General features: G+C 47.1%; 6 protein-coding genes across 6 annotated transcripts; 3 read left to right on the forward strand and 3 right to left on the reverse strand.

Annotated features, from left to right (window-relative positions):
• The first annotated feature begins 112 nt into the window (after positions 1-112).
• Positions 113-3,361, forward strand: V8C40DRAFT_255004 (uncharacterized protein). The gene is made up of 3 exons (XM_083217945.1): positions 113-809; positions 868-1,598; positions 1,652-3,361. The coding sequence occupies exons 1-3, from the start codon at positions 749-751 to the stop codon at positions 3,143-3,145; spliced, it is 2,286 nt and encodes a 761-aa protein (XP_083069359.1). The 5' UTR covers positions 113-748; the 3' UTR covers positions 3,146-3,361.
• Positions 3,362-4,522: 1,161 nt separating this feature from the next.
• Positions 4,523-5,399, forward strand: V8C40DRAFT_269709 (uncharacterized protein; the record flags this gene model as incomplete). The annotated part of the gene is made up of 2 exons (XM_083220118.1): positions 4,523-5,249; positions 5,353-5,399. The coding sequence occupies 2 exons, from the start codon at positions 4,523-4,525 to the stop codon at positions 5,397-5,399; spliced, it is 774 nt and encodes a 257-aa protein (XP_083069360.1).
• Positions 5,400-5,852: 453 nt separating this feature from the next.
• V8C40DRAFT_269710 (uncharacterized protein) lies at positions 5,853-6,470 on the reverse strand (the record flags this gene model as incomplete). The annotated part of the gene is made up of 2 exons (XM_083220119.1): positions 5,853-6,069; positions 6,142-6,470. The coding sequence occupies 2 exons, from the start codon at positions 6,468-6,470 to the stop codon at positions 5,853-5,855; spliced, it is 546 nt and encodes a 181-aa protein (XP_083069361.1).
• A 904-nt stretch (positions 6,471-7,374) lies between these two features.
• V8C40DRAFT_282248 (uncharacterized protein) lies at positions 7,375-12,336 on the reverse strand (the record flags this gene model as incomplete). Its single annotated transcript, XM_083221763.1, has 5 exons — positions 7,375-9,114; positions 9,172-10,209; positions 10,267-11,586; positions 11,637-11,676; positions 11,732-12,336. 5 exons carry the CDS (start codon positions 12,334-12,336, stop codon positions 7,477-7,479), a joined length of 4,641 nt encoding a protein of 1,546 aa, XP_083069362.1. The 3' UTR covers positions 7,375-7,476.
• A 1,169-nt stretch (positions 12,337-13,505) lies between these two features.
• V8C40DRAFT_87363 (uncharacterized protein) lies at positions 13,506-14,760 on the forward strand. Its single transcript, XM_083223550.1, has 2 exons — positions 13,506-13,697; positions 13,764-14,760. Exons 1-2 carry the CDS (start codon positions 13,686-13,688, stop codon positions 14,658-14,660), a joined length of 909 nt encoding a protein of 302 aa, XP_083069363.1. The 5' UTR covers positions 13,506-13,685; the 3' UTR covers positions 14,661-14,760.
• On the reverse strand, positions 14,641-16,254 carry V8C40DRAFT_255016 (arsenic resistance protein). The gene is made up of 4 exons (XM_083217946.1): positions 15,782-16,254; positions 15,588-15,730; positions 15,439-15,525; positions 14,641-15,375 (listed from the first exon to the last, which is right to left on the reverse strand). Exons 1-4 carry the CDS (start codon positions 16,080-16,082, stop codon positions 14,722-14,724), a joined length of 1,185 nt encoding a protein of 394 aa, XP_083069364.1. The 5' UTR covers positions 16,083-16,254; the 3' UTR covers positions 14,641-14,721.
• Positions 16,255-16,283: the final 29 nt, after the last annotated feature.

Raw genomic sequence — 16,283 nt, forward strand, 5'->3', positions numbered from 1 at the left:
CTTTTGGAGCGAGGGGGCGGGGCAGAAGCAGCAGGGATTGTTTAAAGCCGAATTGAGAGTATGGAAAGCTGATGGAAGAATCTGACATTGGCGGAGATAAAAGTTTGTTTTAGTACCGAGGTGTTAAAAGAATGTTCTTGTTGACATTGGTGGGACAATACCCAAGGTAAAAGTAAAGTTGATTTATAATGATTCAGGTGATGAAGTAGAGAGATGATAGCTCAACCTTGGCATCAGCCTCACTGGAGGAACAAAGAATACGAGGTCATCCAATAGCCCAGACTTTGACATTCCAACCAGCATCAGTATTATCAAAGCGTCATACAAGGTGGCAAACAGCAAAACCATCTTTGGGACAACAACCTGCTGAACCTTTTACTGAGACGAGACATGATGAATCTGTCTTATGTCAGCACGCAGAGTAGCCTCTGATCTCAGCGGCATTCTGACAAGGGGGGCCGCTGATCGGCACTATTGTTGAGTCTGAAGCTTGATTTTTGTTTTCCTTGTGTAGCCGCCAATCTCACGAGATACGCAAGATCTGCTGTTCTCAGCACTACGAATACTGCTGCTCATCTCACCGATTTTGTTTCTTCTTCTTAAAAATATATATTCAACGAAACCAAAGCTTCATATTTGACAAACGCTTTTTCTAGATTCCAATCGGGTGGATGCATCTTCTACAGGGCTTTCAGCTGCCCCTCATTCTCTCACCCTAGACTCAATCTCTCTTTTTCAAAATACATACATGACATCCAGCTTCTACAGGGGCCTCAGTCGCGTCATGTCCAAGTCTGTTTGCATTGTCGGTTAGTTGCACAAGAGTAGAAATCTCCAGTCCGCTGATATTCTTCTAACGGCTTCCAGGCGCCGGACCTTCTGGTCTTGTTGCGGCCAAGACGCTGCTTCACAATGCGCCCAAGGGACACTTCAAAGTCAGCATCTTTGACAGCCAAGCAGCCATTGGAGGGCTGTGGCCGACCTCAAAGACCGATTCAGGGCGTCTGGTACATCCACTGATGGTTGCGAACCAGAGCAGACACACGGTTCAGTTCAGCGACTTGGCCTGGGAAGACGATGCGCCGCAATTCCCCCGCGCATGGCAGGTTGGCAAGTATCTGGAGCAATACCAGAGCAGATACCTCAGTGACAATCCCGATTTCGAGCTTCAGCTGAAGAGCCGCGTGGCAAAGGCAGAGAAGCGGAATGATGGTACAGAAGGTTGGAAGATACACATTCAGTCGGGGGGAAGCGAAGAGGCGAGGGATTTTGACTACTTGATCGTTGCTTCTGGATACTTTGGCAAGCCCATCATCCCCGAATGCTTCAAGAACGCAAAGACGTCGGTTCCAATCATCCACAGCAGCCAGTACCGCGACTTAAAGGGTCTCTTAGGAGAGGGCAAGGAGAAGGGAGGAAAGATTCTCATAGTTGGAGGCCAAATGTCCGGCGTTGAGATCGCAGGCACCATAGCGAGCCATCTCTCATCTGCCGTCAACTCCCCGGAAGAATCAGAAATCGCAGGAATCGACAAATACTCCATTTACAATGCCATTCAGCGACCTATTTGGGTGTTTCCTCTGTTTACTAGTCCCGAGGTAAGTTGATTTGCACCTATCATACGTCTTGCCAAGGTACTCACATGCATCAGCCCACGTTTACAGCAGCTCCCTTTGCACCTTTAGATCTTGGTTCTTATAACGTCAACAACCGGCCCAGACCACTCGAGAATACGCAGGGCCATATTAGCGAAGAGCATGCAAATATGGTTCACACCATCTTTGAATCGTCGCTCGGTGACCAAGAACAATTCTCTCCTCTACTGATGCCGAACCAACAGGAAAGAGACCAGCCGGCATATCTGGCTGTTAGCGATTGGTACAGCGACTTCGTGAGATCCGGGATGATTACTCTGTCATTTGGCAAAGTTCTTTCCCTGGAGGGCGATCTCGTTACATTAGACGACCATGGCGCTCAGATCGACGACATAGCTGCTGTGGTTCTTGCAACAGGCTTTGATCCCTCTCCCTGTGTCGATTTCCTACCAAAGGACATTCTCAACACCCTCCAGCACTCTCCAAAACACCTCAGTCAAGCGCTCGCCTTGGCGTTCCACGGCACCCACCATCCTGAGGTCCCAAATCTCGGATTTGTTGGATTCTATCGATCCCCATACTGGGGAGTCATGCAGATGCACGCCCGATTCCTAACTGATTTATGGTCTGGCCAGACTGGTTCGAAATTAGAGGCACTGGAGCGAAAGCTTCAAACGGACAACTCCATCAAGCGAACACTCAGCTTGCGAGATGATCCTAGGCTTTCACAGTTCCCCATGGGCGATTACATGTACCTCATGCAGGAATTTTCCGAGGCACTTTCCATACCCATGCACGAGTCTATCATGCCAAAGACTCCGACAACTTCTCGAAATAACCTTCCGCTCGATACGCTCACGCCCGCTCGATACCCGTCACCCAGCGATAGCCCCGAAGCAAAAGCCGAAGCCGAAAAATCATTGAAGCAGACTCGCGATGTGGCTGTTGAATGCCTTACGACTCCCCGCTTCGTCGCACGAGGCGTTTTCAGAAGCCTTCTTGGCACATGGCGGCTTGAACGTGATCTCAACAGTCGACTTCCTTTTCACCCGAGCGGCAAGTTTGTCGGTACTGCCCAGTTTCTGCTCCGCGAAAGGACATCGGAGGGCCTCCAGTGTGCCTCTGATCCAAAAAGTATCGATGCCTGCGACGAGAGTGGCGGTGGAGAGGATCTGGAATACCTGTATATTGAAGACGGCGAATTCCAAACCTCGGCTGGTTTCGGATTCAAGGCGACTCGTCGATACATCTGGCGTTACGACTCCAAAAAAGATGTCATCAGCGTATGGTTTGCCAAGCCAGATGACCAGAAGCGCGCAGACTACCTCTTTCACGAAATCGAGTTCGAAGCGCCCCTGTTGGAGGACAACGAGAAGCGCGAAAAGGAAGGCTGGGCAGCAAAGGCTGGACATCTTTGCATCGACGATTACTACAATGTCAAGTATAACTTTGCGTTCAAGGCTGTGAATTTGGAGAAATGGAGTATAGAGTATACTGTTAACGGTCCGAAGAAAGATTATACGATTCATGGCACGTATGAGCGGATATGAGTGCTGATTTTGGCGGTGCAAGATACATGGACATGGTTAGAGATGAGGGCGAATGTTTGATACAACAGGTACTCCAAAATCAGATGATTACAATCCACTTTGAGACATCATGTTTAACATCTGGTCTAACTCTATCACAACTTCATAAACACTTTGCATGGCTTGGGATCCTTCGTAAATGTGTGTCCCAACTTGTCTGTACTTGGGAAAAGCGGCAGCATATTTGGCAAGGAACTGAAGGCGACCAGTGGCTGTCCTGTAGTATGGTGAGCTTGGTCAATGGAGGTTCCAAAGGATGGGGTTTGGGGGTGAGATTACCTCCTAGCTGCATCACCCAAGCTTATGGCCATACGTAGTCTTGCTACGAATGCGGTTGATCCAGGCTGTACGTCACGATATCGAGAACAATGGGTTGCAAAGTGCCTTCTCAAAGGGCGCCAGGTGTCATCGTCTTTCTTATACGACTTGTACGCGGCGCTTAGCCTGGAAGGCCATGGGATTGGCCATTTGGGCTTGTAAGTGGATTCACGCTGAGCTGCGTGCTGGGCTTTGAGCATAGAATGGAGAGTTTGGAGAGAATCCAGTGACGTTTCACGTTCATGCAGTTTCTTTCAAGGCAATGGATACAAGGCCGCCTGTTGGTTGGGATGGATAGCTTGTCGCGATTGGTGGATGAGCAGTCTTTGTGCCCATTTAGGATGGAGCAACAAAGGTTCACATGACGGCCTTGTTTTCTTTGATCTGATGGACAAGTACATACGCAAAAAGACTCAATTGACGCTGCGCTTTGAGCAGGAGTCTAAGCACACTTCGTTACTTGATGGGAGGACATGATGTGTGAGATGAGATAGCTCGTTGGAACAATGGGAGAAGTGATGTGATAGGTTGATGAGACGTGGCGGCTAAGATTCTAAGACGACGAACGATCTCAATCCTTTGTTGAAAGGATGATTGAGTTGATCAGCGAACAGTAAAAGCGGTCTTTGTCTTTGTGGCTGGGCCTGAACATTGTGTCGACGGAGCGCATTCAATTTCGGACATCTCAATTCGAAAACACGAATGATTGGCCGTGAGTTGTTCATGGCAGCTATTTATTCTATCGCGTTCACCGGCATGTGATTGTTGAAAGGTAATGTTCGGCCGCGGCGAGACATGCATCGGTATGTCAAGCAGATTGGTATAAATATCAGATGTGGCGAGAGAAGGAAGTGGCCGTCTGTAAATAAATATATATATATCTGCCTTACGGCGCCAATAATTGCTTGCCTTGAGTTGCCAAACATTGCCTTGCGAGACAGCGAACCACCACCAGCTTTGCTCTACAAATCCCACCATTTGATCAATATATACATTGGTATCCTCGACTTATACTCAGCCATGTCCCAACCAGCCCTAGATCCTACATGGAGACACGAAAAAATTATCGCGACCCTGTTCCCTGGTCTAGATCTAGCAGATCCTTGCATGGCAAAACTTATCATTGATGCCGCCAAACATAACTCCGATACGGGACGCTACGACGTTGAAAAGGACGTTTGCATTAAACGGTTCAGGGACCGCTCTCACAGGGGCCGCTTTCGTCCTGACCATCTAAGGGAATTGGCCAAATCGATCGATGAATTCGACCTGGCGGAAATGAAAACTTTTCACAAAGATGTCATTGAGCCATTGGTTCTGGAATTTCTGAAAACAAGATTCAAGTTCACATCCAAATTGTTTAAGAACAAAGGGGATGATCCAACTCCTGAGAGACTGAACTCATTTCGCTACGCTTTTTATCACTTTCAGTTTGCATGCACCATGGCAACCAGGTACCAGAGAAATGATAAGTGCACTTGCCAGGACATCAGCCTCACCTATGATGAGGACGGAGAAAAAAAGATGCTTGATGACATTTCTGGCTTGTGTATGAGTGGGGAGGAGAAGTTAAATTTACTGGAAGTAATCAACTGGGTGGATGGTCATTACGGGAAACTCATAGACAAAGCGCAGAGGGGCCCTTACGGGAAATTCATAATGAAGAAGGCGCGAGAGGGTCTTTCCGGGAAACTTATGAAGAACGCGCAGGAGAGTCGCTCTCGGAACGATAATGGAGAGTTATCGGGTAAGTTACAGGTTCCCCTACTTTATAACCGATTCATTCTTACAAGCAGAATTCTAGCAAAAAAAGAGGATGTTGTAAATTACTTTGCTAAACGTGGTCTCAGATATCTTCAGAGCTGCTTACGAGATGGGCTTGACCTGGAGAAGCTGAGAGAAGCTGAAGAGCACTATAACTTACCATACGTATGGGCAGAGAGATCCTTCATAATTGGGCTAAGAGAGGGTACCAAGCCCAAATAGCTCCCAGAGAGTAAGGGTTCCTTCATTTTTTTGTCTGTTTGTCGACGAATTGGACACGGGTAGATTAGTGTAGATCGCTACCTGTCGTTACTTTATATGGGTTATGTGGCTTGGGATGGAAGCTGTTTGGATAGAGAGCAACGCGCGGGCTGCGTTTGTTTGTGATTATCGGTATTGAGAGCAGCAGTCGTGGTAATTCTGTTTCCGCCATTGTGTCTCTGTGATATTTTTGCAAAAATTATATTTTTATTATATATTAACCCATGATATTCCTTACTCATACAACTGTGACATTAAACATTAGGTATTTGTAGTCGTTTATGGTACAGACAGCGATCCAGCGCAGCCTCTCCAGCAGTAGCAATTAATTCACCAAGATTGTGCAGACCCAGCTACACAAAGCAACAAGTAAAGCCACCAACACCCACCGCAGCTCAATGGTAAACTTAGTCTCAAGCCAGCGCTGCCATGCCTTCATGCCTCGTCGGCGATTGGGACAAGTGGGAGTTCCGTAGATGATGCATCCCAACCCAGGCCGTGATTCGCATTCAATGTGCTCTCGTCGGCGCTTCATGAGTAGCCTGTTTCAGATCAGCATCTCGCTTACAAATATGTCTCTGATTCAATGAGAAAAATGAGTGAGTGTGACTTACGCTACACTGCCTCTGCAGAATCGCAAATCCGTGCCCAAATCACAGCGCCCGTTGTTTGGACATTCTAGATGAAGACGGCGCCGCTCAATGAGCCACTCCACCTTGAGGTCGACGTCGGTATCGACGAAGCTGTGGAAATACCGATTGGTGTATTTGAGAGAAAGCGCATCGGGATATATCAGGAGTTTTGAGATTTGCAGGTGAATTTCCGTCGGTAGACTGAGGAATGAAGCCCGCGGCTCACATTTGTTGTCTTCCATCATGTCGGTTTCCGTTTCCGAGGGGCCGCGGTTGATATCGGAGCTGCATTTCGTGATGGTGGAGCTCATTGCGGAAGAGTCGGGAGAAAGGGTGAGGAGAAGAAAACCAGCGTGATGATTGCTTTACCGAGAAAACAGGGGAAATCAGGGGATTAAAAGTAGATATTAGAGTAAAGGTATGGTGTTCACTTTGAGATGACTGGATCATGATTGTTTTGTTTATGTATTTGATGGCTGCCTCCGCCGTGTTAGTGAATGCCTTGGTCTAAGCCAGGGCGGCACGGCCACCAAAACAAATAGAAGAGACATTGAGCCCGATTATGAACTAATGCCAGGCCCCAAAATACGAGCCGCCTCAGGTGACGGGGAGCCGAAACAACGGATCGCTGATCGGGCTATGCAGCAGCTGCTGCACAACGTCAAACGTGTTAAAAACTGCAAGGCAGCTCCATTTGCAAGGGCCTGGGTGGCTGGCCATCGCGTCTTTAGTGGAGGCCTTGCTGCATTTTGACACTTGTGGCCGCTAAGTCAGGCAGCGATCGAGGACTTGCGGGTGCCTGTTGATCCCTGTAGCTGCTCAAGTGATGGCTGTAGATCCCGTGAGATGTGGTTTGTTTACATGGATGTGGTGTGATTGATTGGTTTTGCGGCCCTGATTCAATATGGCTGCCGTGGAGGGGGAAAACGTGGCTTCGTGCTAGATGATCTGGCTTCCTTTAGCATCCAGGCACACAAAGTTTGCCAGGGAATTTGACGTCAATGATGATGAGGCTAAGTAAGTTACCCCGGAATATGAAGCTTGAGGGTTGACTCCTTCCGAAGGACTCACAAGTCCTAGCGATCTGAGAGGAGTGCAAGGGACCGGATTCATGTCCACTAATAGCTGCGGCTGAATACTTGATCCACGCCACGTAAAGACACGATGCCGTGTTGTTCTATTTTTATAAATCGCGACCAATCTATTAGCCAAGAAATTGTATTATTGACTATGGACAAGCTAAAAAGAAACATGTCGAATCACAGCAGGGGATATCGGTAAATCATCAGTTGTGCTAGTCGCGGCGAACCACGCCACCTACACCTCTTCATTCCCACTGATTTGCTTCAAAAGAGTCAAGCTATTAAGTGTCCCCTTCCGTGCTAGAGGCACAATGTCGTCTTGCTGTTCTCTGCTCCCATGATCGCCCCCGGCACCATGCGGCAGTTTTGACTTGGGCCTCCTGTGGTGTGCAGCTCGTCGAGGCTTCTTGATGCTGGGGAGAAAGGGCACATCGCGCACCTTATTGTAATCCTCTCCTACTTCGTCTCCCCGGTCCACTGGCAGCCGCAATTTTTTATCTTTTGGAGAGAGTGATAGCTGCATCGCCCAGTCATGGATTTCATCCCCTTTATACCCGTAGATGCAGGCCAGTGTCAGCACAAAGAGGGTGACTGGTATTCCCGTGGCCCAGAATAGCCCTTGCTTGTAATGCATATTTCTCACATCGGCTGTGTTCATGCCCATGAAGCTGGAGACAAAAGACAGAGGTAGGAAGAAAAGCGTTACAATCGTAAAGACTCTGATGGCTTTTCCATGATCCTCTTCCATTATTTCAATGTCCTGTTTCACCTGCTCTTTTAAAAATTTCGACCGTGTCTTCACGTTCCGTACTTCTTGTATGCGCCTGTCGAGCTGTCGTGTGTGGTTGTCTTGGTACGCCTTTTCGGCGCGATTCTGCGCGACTCTTGTCATGGTAGTAAGACGGAGGGTATCAGGCGAAATGGACTTTGCAAATTTATGCAGGCACTCTTTTTGGTGGCTTAGCAAAGTGTTTAACGCATCGAGTTCTTCTTCAAGATTGCGAATGTCTAGAAAGACTCGCTTTTGGGGGCGCTGATTGGCCTGACAATGAAGCTCTGAAGCATAGTCTTGATACACCTCGAGAGTATTGTCGTTGGGGCGTGAGTTTGAGGTCTTGGCCTCGAAGAGTAAGTTGTGACTCTTGCAAATTAAAGCCAAGGCCAAGAGTTCAGCTCCAACGGCCTGAGGTTGGGATCTTTCGATGTCACTAGACGTATTGCCGGACAGGAATATGTCTCTCTTGGCATGATCCAAGCGATCTAAAATCCGGTCTTTTGCAGTCTCCTCAAATCGCTGCAGCTCGTTGATTTTATCCGAAATCTTTGATTGGTCAATTCCCGAGGATGTCTTTATTCTCGTCATCAAAGATAGTCTCTTTGATCGGAGGATAAATACCTGAACAATCTTTTGGAAAGCGTAAAAAATATGTTTCGGTAACGGTGGTCTTATCGCTAGATCACCCATTGAGTCATCTTCCTTGGATGTCACCATAGCATGTAGCTCATTCATGTGAAGTACCAGCTCGGAGAGCTCTCTTTCAAACTCTTGTACGTTGCGAAGCAGATCATTTCGCTCATTTCGCAAAGGATAATGTGAGTGCCAAATACGATGCAGCCATGAGTAACATGGATCGTCGTACGGCCTGTTCCCTCTGTGGTGACAATCGAAATGCTCATTGTGGAAATGTTTCAGTGCCTCTTCTGCTGACGAGTAGTGCTTCCCTCCCTTACAATCTCCGCATTTGGCCAAGAGCGTCTTTTGAGAGTTTGGAGATTGGCTTCTGCTTGTTCTTTGAAGGGCCGCAGAAAAGTCGCGAATGATGTATGTTGGTACATCGTGAGGCTCACGTTCGCTCTCTTCCCAAATGAGTTGCTACACGCCACTCGTGTCAATAATGAGTGAATAGATGATGGAATGGTGTAGACTTACTCGACGAATTATATCCATGCAACCCCAAAACCGTTTCAGGAGAGGATGCACTGTTGAACTGCCCGTCTTTGGCAAAAACGACCACAGAATCTGTCGGCTGACTGTGACGAGCTGTTCCATCAACTCTTTATCAGGGCTTAAAATACCCAACGATTGCGCTTGCTTTATAGCGACATCGTCTTGTTCAATAGCAGGCATCGTTATTTCTGAATCAGTGTTGCTCTTCTTAACCCCCTCGATTTTCAAGTGGGCGTTCTCGCTGGCGTGATCAACTGTAGATACACTATTCGGTAGATTGTTGTCTTTCATAGGAATATCAGCGGTCATCGAGTCACCATTTCGATGAGCATGACTCTCTTTCGCGATACTGAGATCGTCTTCATGTAAGTCTCCACTCGGAATATCTTGTCGAGAGAGAAATTCCTCTTCTGTGAGCTCTGGAACTTTGACATAGCAATACCTGCCGACTTGGCTGTTAGAAATTGCCTCGTTCGCTTCATCCAGAAGCTTGATCATGCCTGCTTCTTTGGCGCTTCGCAATGAGCTGGAGGTCGTTGGGATGCAGGGTCCCCATAAGAAGAAAGGTACTATTTTCGCAGGTTTGGATCCTTGTACCTTAGTCGTAGGGTATCTGTCGTTGGCCAAGCCGCTTGTGGTGGAAGTAACTGGTGTCTGTTTGGTGGAGGCACCTCGCTTCCGATGGTGGGAATGAGATGCGCTACCCGAGTTCGTATTCCGAGCTCTCAATGCATGTCCTCGGTTTTTATTTTCGCCATTTCCCAGCATAACCTGTCTTGGAGGATATCCAGAGTTGAGATTGGTGATAATAGGTGACCGTAGGTGATATCGGGAATCGGCGTGTTGGTGCATGTGGTAAGTTCGCAAACTGTCACGCCAAGAGCTGAAGGATCCCACATTCTCGCCTGGGAGGGGTTTTGAGGCAAGGAAGGGAATTGATCCTTGACTTTGACGTTGCTTATGGATGAATCGTTGTTTCAAAAACATATCGTTACTTGCATTGGGGTCATCCTCCGGGACCTATGAAGAACTTTAATGTGAGATAAACTTCAGCACAGCGTAGGGCGGGAAACTCACAGAAGGGTAAGTTTCAACGGATATTTCTGAACCAGGCTGCATCTTCTTGTGTTGTTTCCTTACATGATTCGTCTGATCTTTGTTTGCCTCTGAAAGATCAATTGTTCCGTCAATATCGGTCATGTTACCCACAATATCATTATGTAAATTAGCAAAAATACCAGCAGAAGAAGCCTCCAAGGCCTCTCTACCATTCGGAGAGTTATCAATTCCTAGTGCCGTCGTCTTGTAGGTCCCTTCAACTGATTCACTTTCGTGTAATTGCGAGATGATCCTCAAAGGTTCTTCATCAGCGTTGTAAACCTCATCGGGATCTTGTGGATCTGGAGAAGATACAAAAAACTCAGTGCCATCTTGATTCAGAAACATTGGGCTGGAAGTAGTGTTGGAAGTGATTTGGTCTGTTGATTCGTGTGTATAAGACTTCTTCCTAGAAGGCCCCACCTGTCCGGAGGATACGTCGGTGCGTCGGTGCTGTGCTGGCAACTCGTCCAATATCCCAGAAGCGTCATGTCTTCTGTACTCCAATAAACGTCCACCCTTACTTGGATAGGCATTATTTGGACTTGGGGTAAGATAAACCGTATAAAATTGTGATTTCCGCAGACTGCGTGAGCTCACAATCTCAATCCATCTTTCAGCAGTTATGATGACTTTGTTGTCATCTCGCAGATCATAGTAGCGAAAACTAGATCTCTTCTTCTGAACAGCATCCATCGTGATTTTGAAAAGATCGACCCATGTTATGTTTGATGATACAGCAATATCATGATGTTTTTGCTCATCGTCAATGATCTTAATCTTGATTGGCGGTTCATGTCCCAGACTTCGCTTTCCAATCGTTCCGTCCAAGAGTTCTTCGGGTGTATGGTCTGACATAGTGATAAGAATGGTAGGGCCAATTAGAAGACACCACATTTGGTTCACGTGAAGTGCATCGTTTGGATGTGAAACATCCCCAATTTTGCGAACAATTTGATCCTTATCACGGTTTGGAGTGACATCAAACCCATGGAGGTTCTGTAGAAGTGTTTGGGGATGATGGTCGCGTCGATTTTCAGTACGTTGATGGTCTTCCAAAGGACGTCTCCTCAAATAGGGTGAGGCAACAAACACCACTGGAACGGTTGGGCAAGCCTTCTGCGAGAGCGAAACAGAGGCTTTCTGAGAATAAACGCCAATGGCTCTCAGCACAGAGCCGGGTTCAATGTAGGGTCCTGTTTCAGATTGTCGTATACATTTCTCCCTGGCTCCCTTGACGAGTTTCATTGTAACAGCTCTCAGGTCGTCACCGATCAAGTGACAATTCATAACGAGTTTCTGTATCCCCGATTAGCAACGGCCACTTGCATCAACTATTTGTATCTTACTTCCAAGACCTTAAGATTCATCGTGGCACTTTTCACATGACTAAAAGTTGTATTATTAGTGTCTGTCAGAGTATTTAGTAGGGCGAATACCTCACAGCCATTTAATTTGCATCGAGTTGCGAGCTTCATCATGTTTTGGAGGCCCCTCTTGACGAGAGACTAAGATCTCTTCCTGCCCTGCATCATTGACAGAATACTCGAGATTCTGAAATGTCTGCAGGTGCTTCAAAATCCCATTAATGTTTGCATTTCCCTCTTCCCAGTAGCGGGCATTAGGAGCGCTATTGATGGAATCTTTGGATTCTCGGTAGCTCGATAGCAAAGGTATATTCATTGACAGTCCTTCGCTTTCAGCATCATAGGCCATCTGTCCCTGATAAAATGGCTCAGTAATTTCTCCTGTTGCATCGATAGACTGCGAAAGAACATTCAAGCCATAAGCAAAAGGCGACAAGGACCGTGGTGTTTCATCAAGAGGATCAGTGGGTGCGTGTTGACCATGATCTGGGTCCATTGCTCTAGGGTCATAAGTGCATCCATCATACTCGTCATCAGTGTTTTCTGTATACTGTACATCATGATTTTCATGCTGAAAAACATTGCCATTCGCGTCATCAGCATGATTACCGTCGGTTGAAGTAACTCCAAGGTCAGGACCTTGGTTATTTTCCGTATAAATGCAAGGAGAATGAGTTTCCATTTTTTGTAAGAATGGATGCACTTGTCGCACAAAGAGTTTTGTAAAAAAAAAGGCACTTTGTAGAGCTTTCAAGAATATCTCAAATGACAAGTCAAGATGATGATCATCTCATACATCACGGATGGTGGGAAAACGCAATGTATTTTATACTGAAAGCAAACCACTCCCGAGACGTAGGATTACGTCGATATCTCATCGTGATCGATACTGCAACTAGAGACCTATGCAATGCTGTACAGGAAGGCTGCATGGTGCTGAGAGAGAGCCGCAGACGTTGGCCAATCATTATCAGCCGGGTCTATCCCTTGCTCTTGGATCTGAATAAGGCTGGCCAGGGCTCATGTACAGTAATCCAGATGCATACTGTGGCTGAAATGCAATGAACACACGATGTTCGCCGAATACAACTTGTCAGTTGGTCCCAGCAACAAATCGAGCATTGTACAGCCTCAGTGGCGAGTGTGTTGGGCGGGGAAGACCGCTGTATGTTGCAATGCAGGCCATCTGTTTGATTACAAGTGAATCAGGCTGTGCTATGTACGCTGCATGGTAACCCACACACCGACTTTTATCCACCTCTCGTTATTCTCTCCTATTGGATGCGTTGCCAGTGATATATGATATGAGTAAAGTCATTCGTCGTTGTCACGGTCCAGGGAGGTTCGTCCACTTTTCCGCCAGAAGCCGGTCGAATAGCATGCTATCTAACCCTTGACAGCTGAATGAAGGTGCACTCGGTGCTATGCAGGAATTTATTTATACGTCTTCTGGTGGCAATCCATAGGTCGGCCGTATCTGATGTACGAAAGAGGCAGAGGCTGATAAGCTCATTGCCGTATAAGGCTGAGGAGGCGACTTTTCATCCCAGAAGAGCTCTCACAAAGCTAACACGACGACAATGTTATTCAGCTAGGTGAAGTTATACCGAGATAAGGCCCGGAATGACATCAGAGCTCAACGATGCAACAGTTTACTTACTAACAGTCGACAGAATTACGCGGCTCTTCGTGAGGCGCCCTCTAGCATTGTTCCGTCAATATGCGGAGTACAGCTGCACCTACCAATGCAAGGGAGTATACATCCAGGTTCTTCTGTGGAGATTGGTGCGCGCCACTTTCTATGTGAAACTATTGGACTGTTGCGAGGTGACGAGTTAAATGTCGCTTCATGCCACAAGCAGTCTAGCACACTTACACTTTTACTCATCTCCTCCGCCATTAGTAACTCTCCCTTCTTTCGTTCTTCGAGATGGTATTCAGTTGACATTTAATGAGCCTGATTGGAAAGTAATTGCTTTACCTCGGGTCTTTACTGATAAATGGAGAGAGAACCAGACTTACACCGCAGCAATGCCTCGAAAGGTGTGTCCTTTTCAAAACAGCGGTCTCATCTCACCAACCTAGTACTAACCCATGTTCTACTTCCAGTTCATCACACAAGAGGTCAAAGACCAGAATCGCGAGAGCCAACGGCGATCGCGAGCCCGGCGCGCTGAATTGATAAATGATCTCAAGAAGCAAGTGCAAGACTTTCAGCAGCAAGGCGCATCTGCTTCTTTGGAAATGCAGAGGGTGGCTCAGGCAGTGACACTTGAGAACCAGCGCTTAAGAAGCCTGCTGAGCGTGCATGGTGTATCGCAGGACGAGATCAACCAATTCATCTCACCTCCTCCGGCCACTTCACCCGGATCGCCAGATGGATTACTTGAGTCCGGTGCCTTGAAGTGCAAGGCATGTGGCAGCACATCTATTATGCTACAGCATATACCGGCTGGATTATCACCACTACAACATCAACATCAAAATTATCACTCTACGCCACAGATTATGGGCGATTATGCCCTCCCATCACCTTCTATCTCATGCGACACTGTTGAGCTTTCCAGAGTGGAGAGTAATACCGGTATGGGAATTAGTCCAACGGCATTTACCTCACCACCGGTAAACCAAGTTGATCACTCTGGTCGCTCCGCCAGAAGTATTCTAGAGGCGAGAAAATCCCAGAAATCTCCGTCCCAAGAGAGTAGCAAACGTCAATGCTGCGGATCCCGTTCAAACGAAGGCGACAACCAACATAGCGAAATCCCCTTCGAAGATAAACCTCGTCTTGCAACACCTCATCCTCTTCCGAATCATGCAGCACCTGACGCCATTAACTCAAACGACTCTATGGAAACATCTTGCGATACAGCGGCATCTATTCTAGTGGATCTTCACCACGGAATGGATAATGAACAGGCTCGAACTGCCCTTGGTTGCAAAGGATCAGAGACTTGCAATGTCAGCAACATCAAGATTTTTCAACTTTTGGAGAAATTTGACTAGTTCGCTCAATTATCTATACTGGATCATGAAAATTCGTTCGCTATAGGATACAATGTCCGATCTATTTCCAGCCCCATCTATTGGCGACCCATCGAAGAGCATATACCAAGCCCAGCAAAACAGGCACTTCTATCAAAGGCCCGACGGTGGATGCCAATGCCTCATCGCTGTTTGGACCAAAAGTCGCAACAGCTACAGCAATGGCCAACTCAAAGTTGTTACTTGCCGCTGTGAAGCTTTGCGTCACAAGAAACTGGTATTCAAACCCAAGCATCCGGCAAATGCCCATGGTCGTGAAAAACACAATGGCAAAGTATACCACAAGCGGAGCGGCGACGCGAAGGACTGAAACAATTTGGTGTACCACTTGGTGGCCTTGGGCAGCAAACAAGACCAGAATGGTATATAAAAGCCCGATAAGAGACCACGGCGAGACAAAGCGGATGAATATGCGGTCATACCATGCCGGACCTGCGATGAATCGGAGACCAAACCTCGTTATTACGGCAGCGCCCAGGGGAATGCCTAGAAACGCAGCCACGCTCGTTGCGACGACCGAATACGAGATGGGGGCGATGTCGTTCTCATCGCTGATGACATTAAGAAAGAAGATGGCAAGCGGCGCAAAGAGAACTATTTGAAGAATGGAATTGACTGCAACCAAAATGGCGCAGTAGTCGTTGTTGCCGCTAGCGAGAGCATTCCAGATTAAGACCTTGACGCATATGTCAGCATATAACTATACCACGACTTTGTCAAGGCGAAAGGAAGAGCATACCATGGCGATGCATCTACCAAGGCCAACGAGAATAAGGCCAGTCCGGAGATGATTTTTGTCTGGAAGAAATGCCCACGAGAGCGCAAGCTGTGCAAGTTTTTGCCCATCAGTATCTTGGAGAGGGAAATCGAATACAAGTATTGGCTCACCATGAGAAATGGAGCTATAATCCAATTCACGAAAACACTGAAGCCGATTTGCTTCCACAGCTCCTTTTTGTTCAAGAGCTTGTGAAGGGATTCATACTGGACCTTGCACAGGATAGGGTACATCATCACCAGTAGTCCAATGGCTAGGGCATGTTAGTAAACGAATCATTGGGCCTCAATGTTGATCAACTTGCCTATTGGAACAGACACTCCGACAAATTTCCCCTTTTCCAGAGCTGGCGACATTGATGGAACAAAATTCCCAAGAATAATGCCAACAGCCATGGCCAAGAAGATCCAGACTGCCAGAAAGCGATCCAGAAGGCCTAGAGATGCGAAAGCAGAGAAGCTACGCTTCTGCTGGGCGTTATTGCCATCGATATGATGTACATCATGGCTATCAGTTTGTTGAGCTTCGATGTCGGTTGATGGCTTTTCTTGTTTCATTTCCGGCTCTGAAGCATCTTGTGCTTCCACCGCTGTATGATCTAACATGGCGGATCAATCTAGAGTGAAGCTTCACGCCTTTTCCGTGTCGAATATAGACATTGATGGTAATAAAAAAGGCCGTGATCAACAGTCTGACCTAACTTGTAAAACGCTGTGAATTTATCTGGCCATCAACGGCCAAGAGAAGGTTTTTGCCATAGAAATATGTAAATATCACTTCAACTGTGATCCATAATGGCATTACCG

Source organism: Trichoderma camerunense (assembly GCF_050948025.1).
Source record: "Trichoderma camerunense strain CBS 138272 chromosome Unknown V8C40scaffold_19, whole genome shotgun sequence".
Lineage (NCBI taxonomy): Eukaryota > Fungi > Ascomycota > Sordariomycetes > Hypocreales > Hypocreaceae > Trichoderma > Trichoderma camerunense.

Excerpts from the sequence above, each read along its gene's own strand:
- V8C40DRAFT_255004 (XM_083217945.1), top strand. The coding sequence starts at position 749 with ATGACATCCAGCTTCTACAGGGGCCTCAGTCGCGTCATGTCCAAGTCT. Across the intron at positions 810-867 it reads CAAGTCTGTTTGCATTGTCG|GCGCCGGACCTTCTGGTCTT; the intron begins GTTAGTTGCACA and ends AACGGCTTCCAG. Across the intron at positions 1,599-1,651 it reads CTCTGTTTACTAGTCCCGAG|CCCACGTTTACAGCAGCTCC; the intron begins GTAAGTTGATTT and ends CACATGCATCAG.
- V8C40DRAFT_255016 (XM_083217946.1), bottom strand. The coding sequence starts at position 16,082 with ATGTTAGATCATACAGCGGTGGAAGCACAAGATGCTTCAGAGCCGGAA. Across the intron at positions 15,731-15,781 it reads CGGAGTGTCTGTTCCAATAG|CCATTGGACTACTGGTGATG; the intron begins GCAAGTTGATCA and ends AACATGCCCTAG. Across the intron at positions 15,376-15,438 it reads TTGGTAGATGCATCGCCATG|GTCTTAATCTGGAATGCTCT; the intron begins GTATGCTCTTCC and ends ATATGCGTCAAG.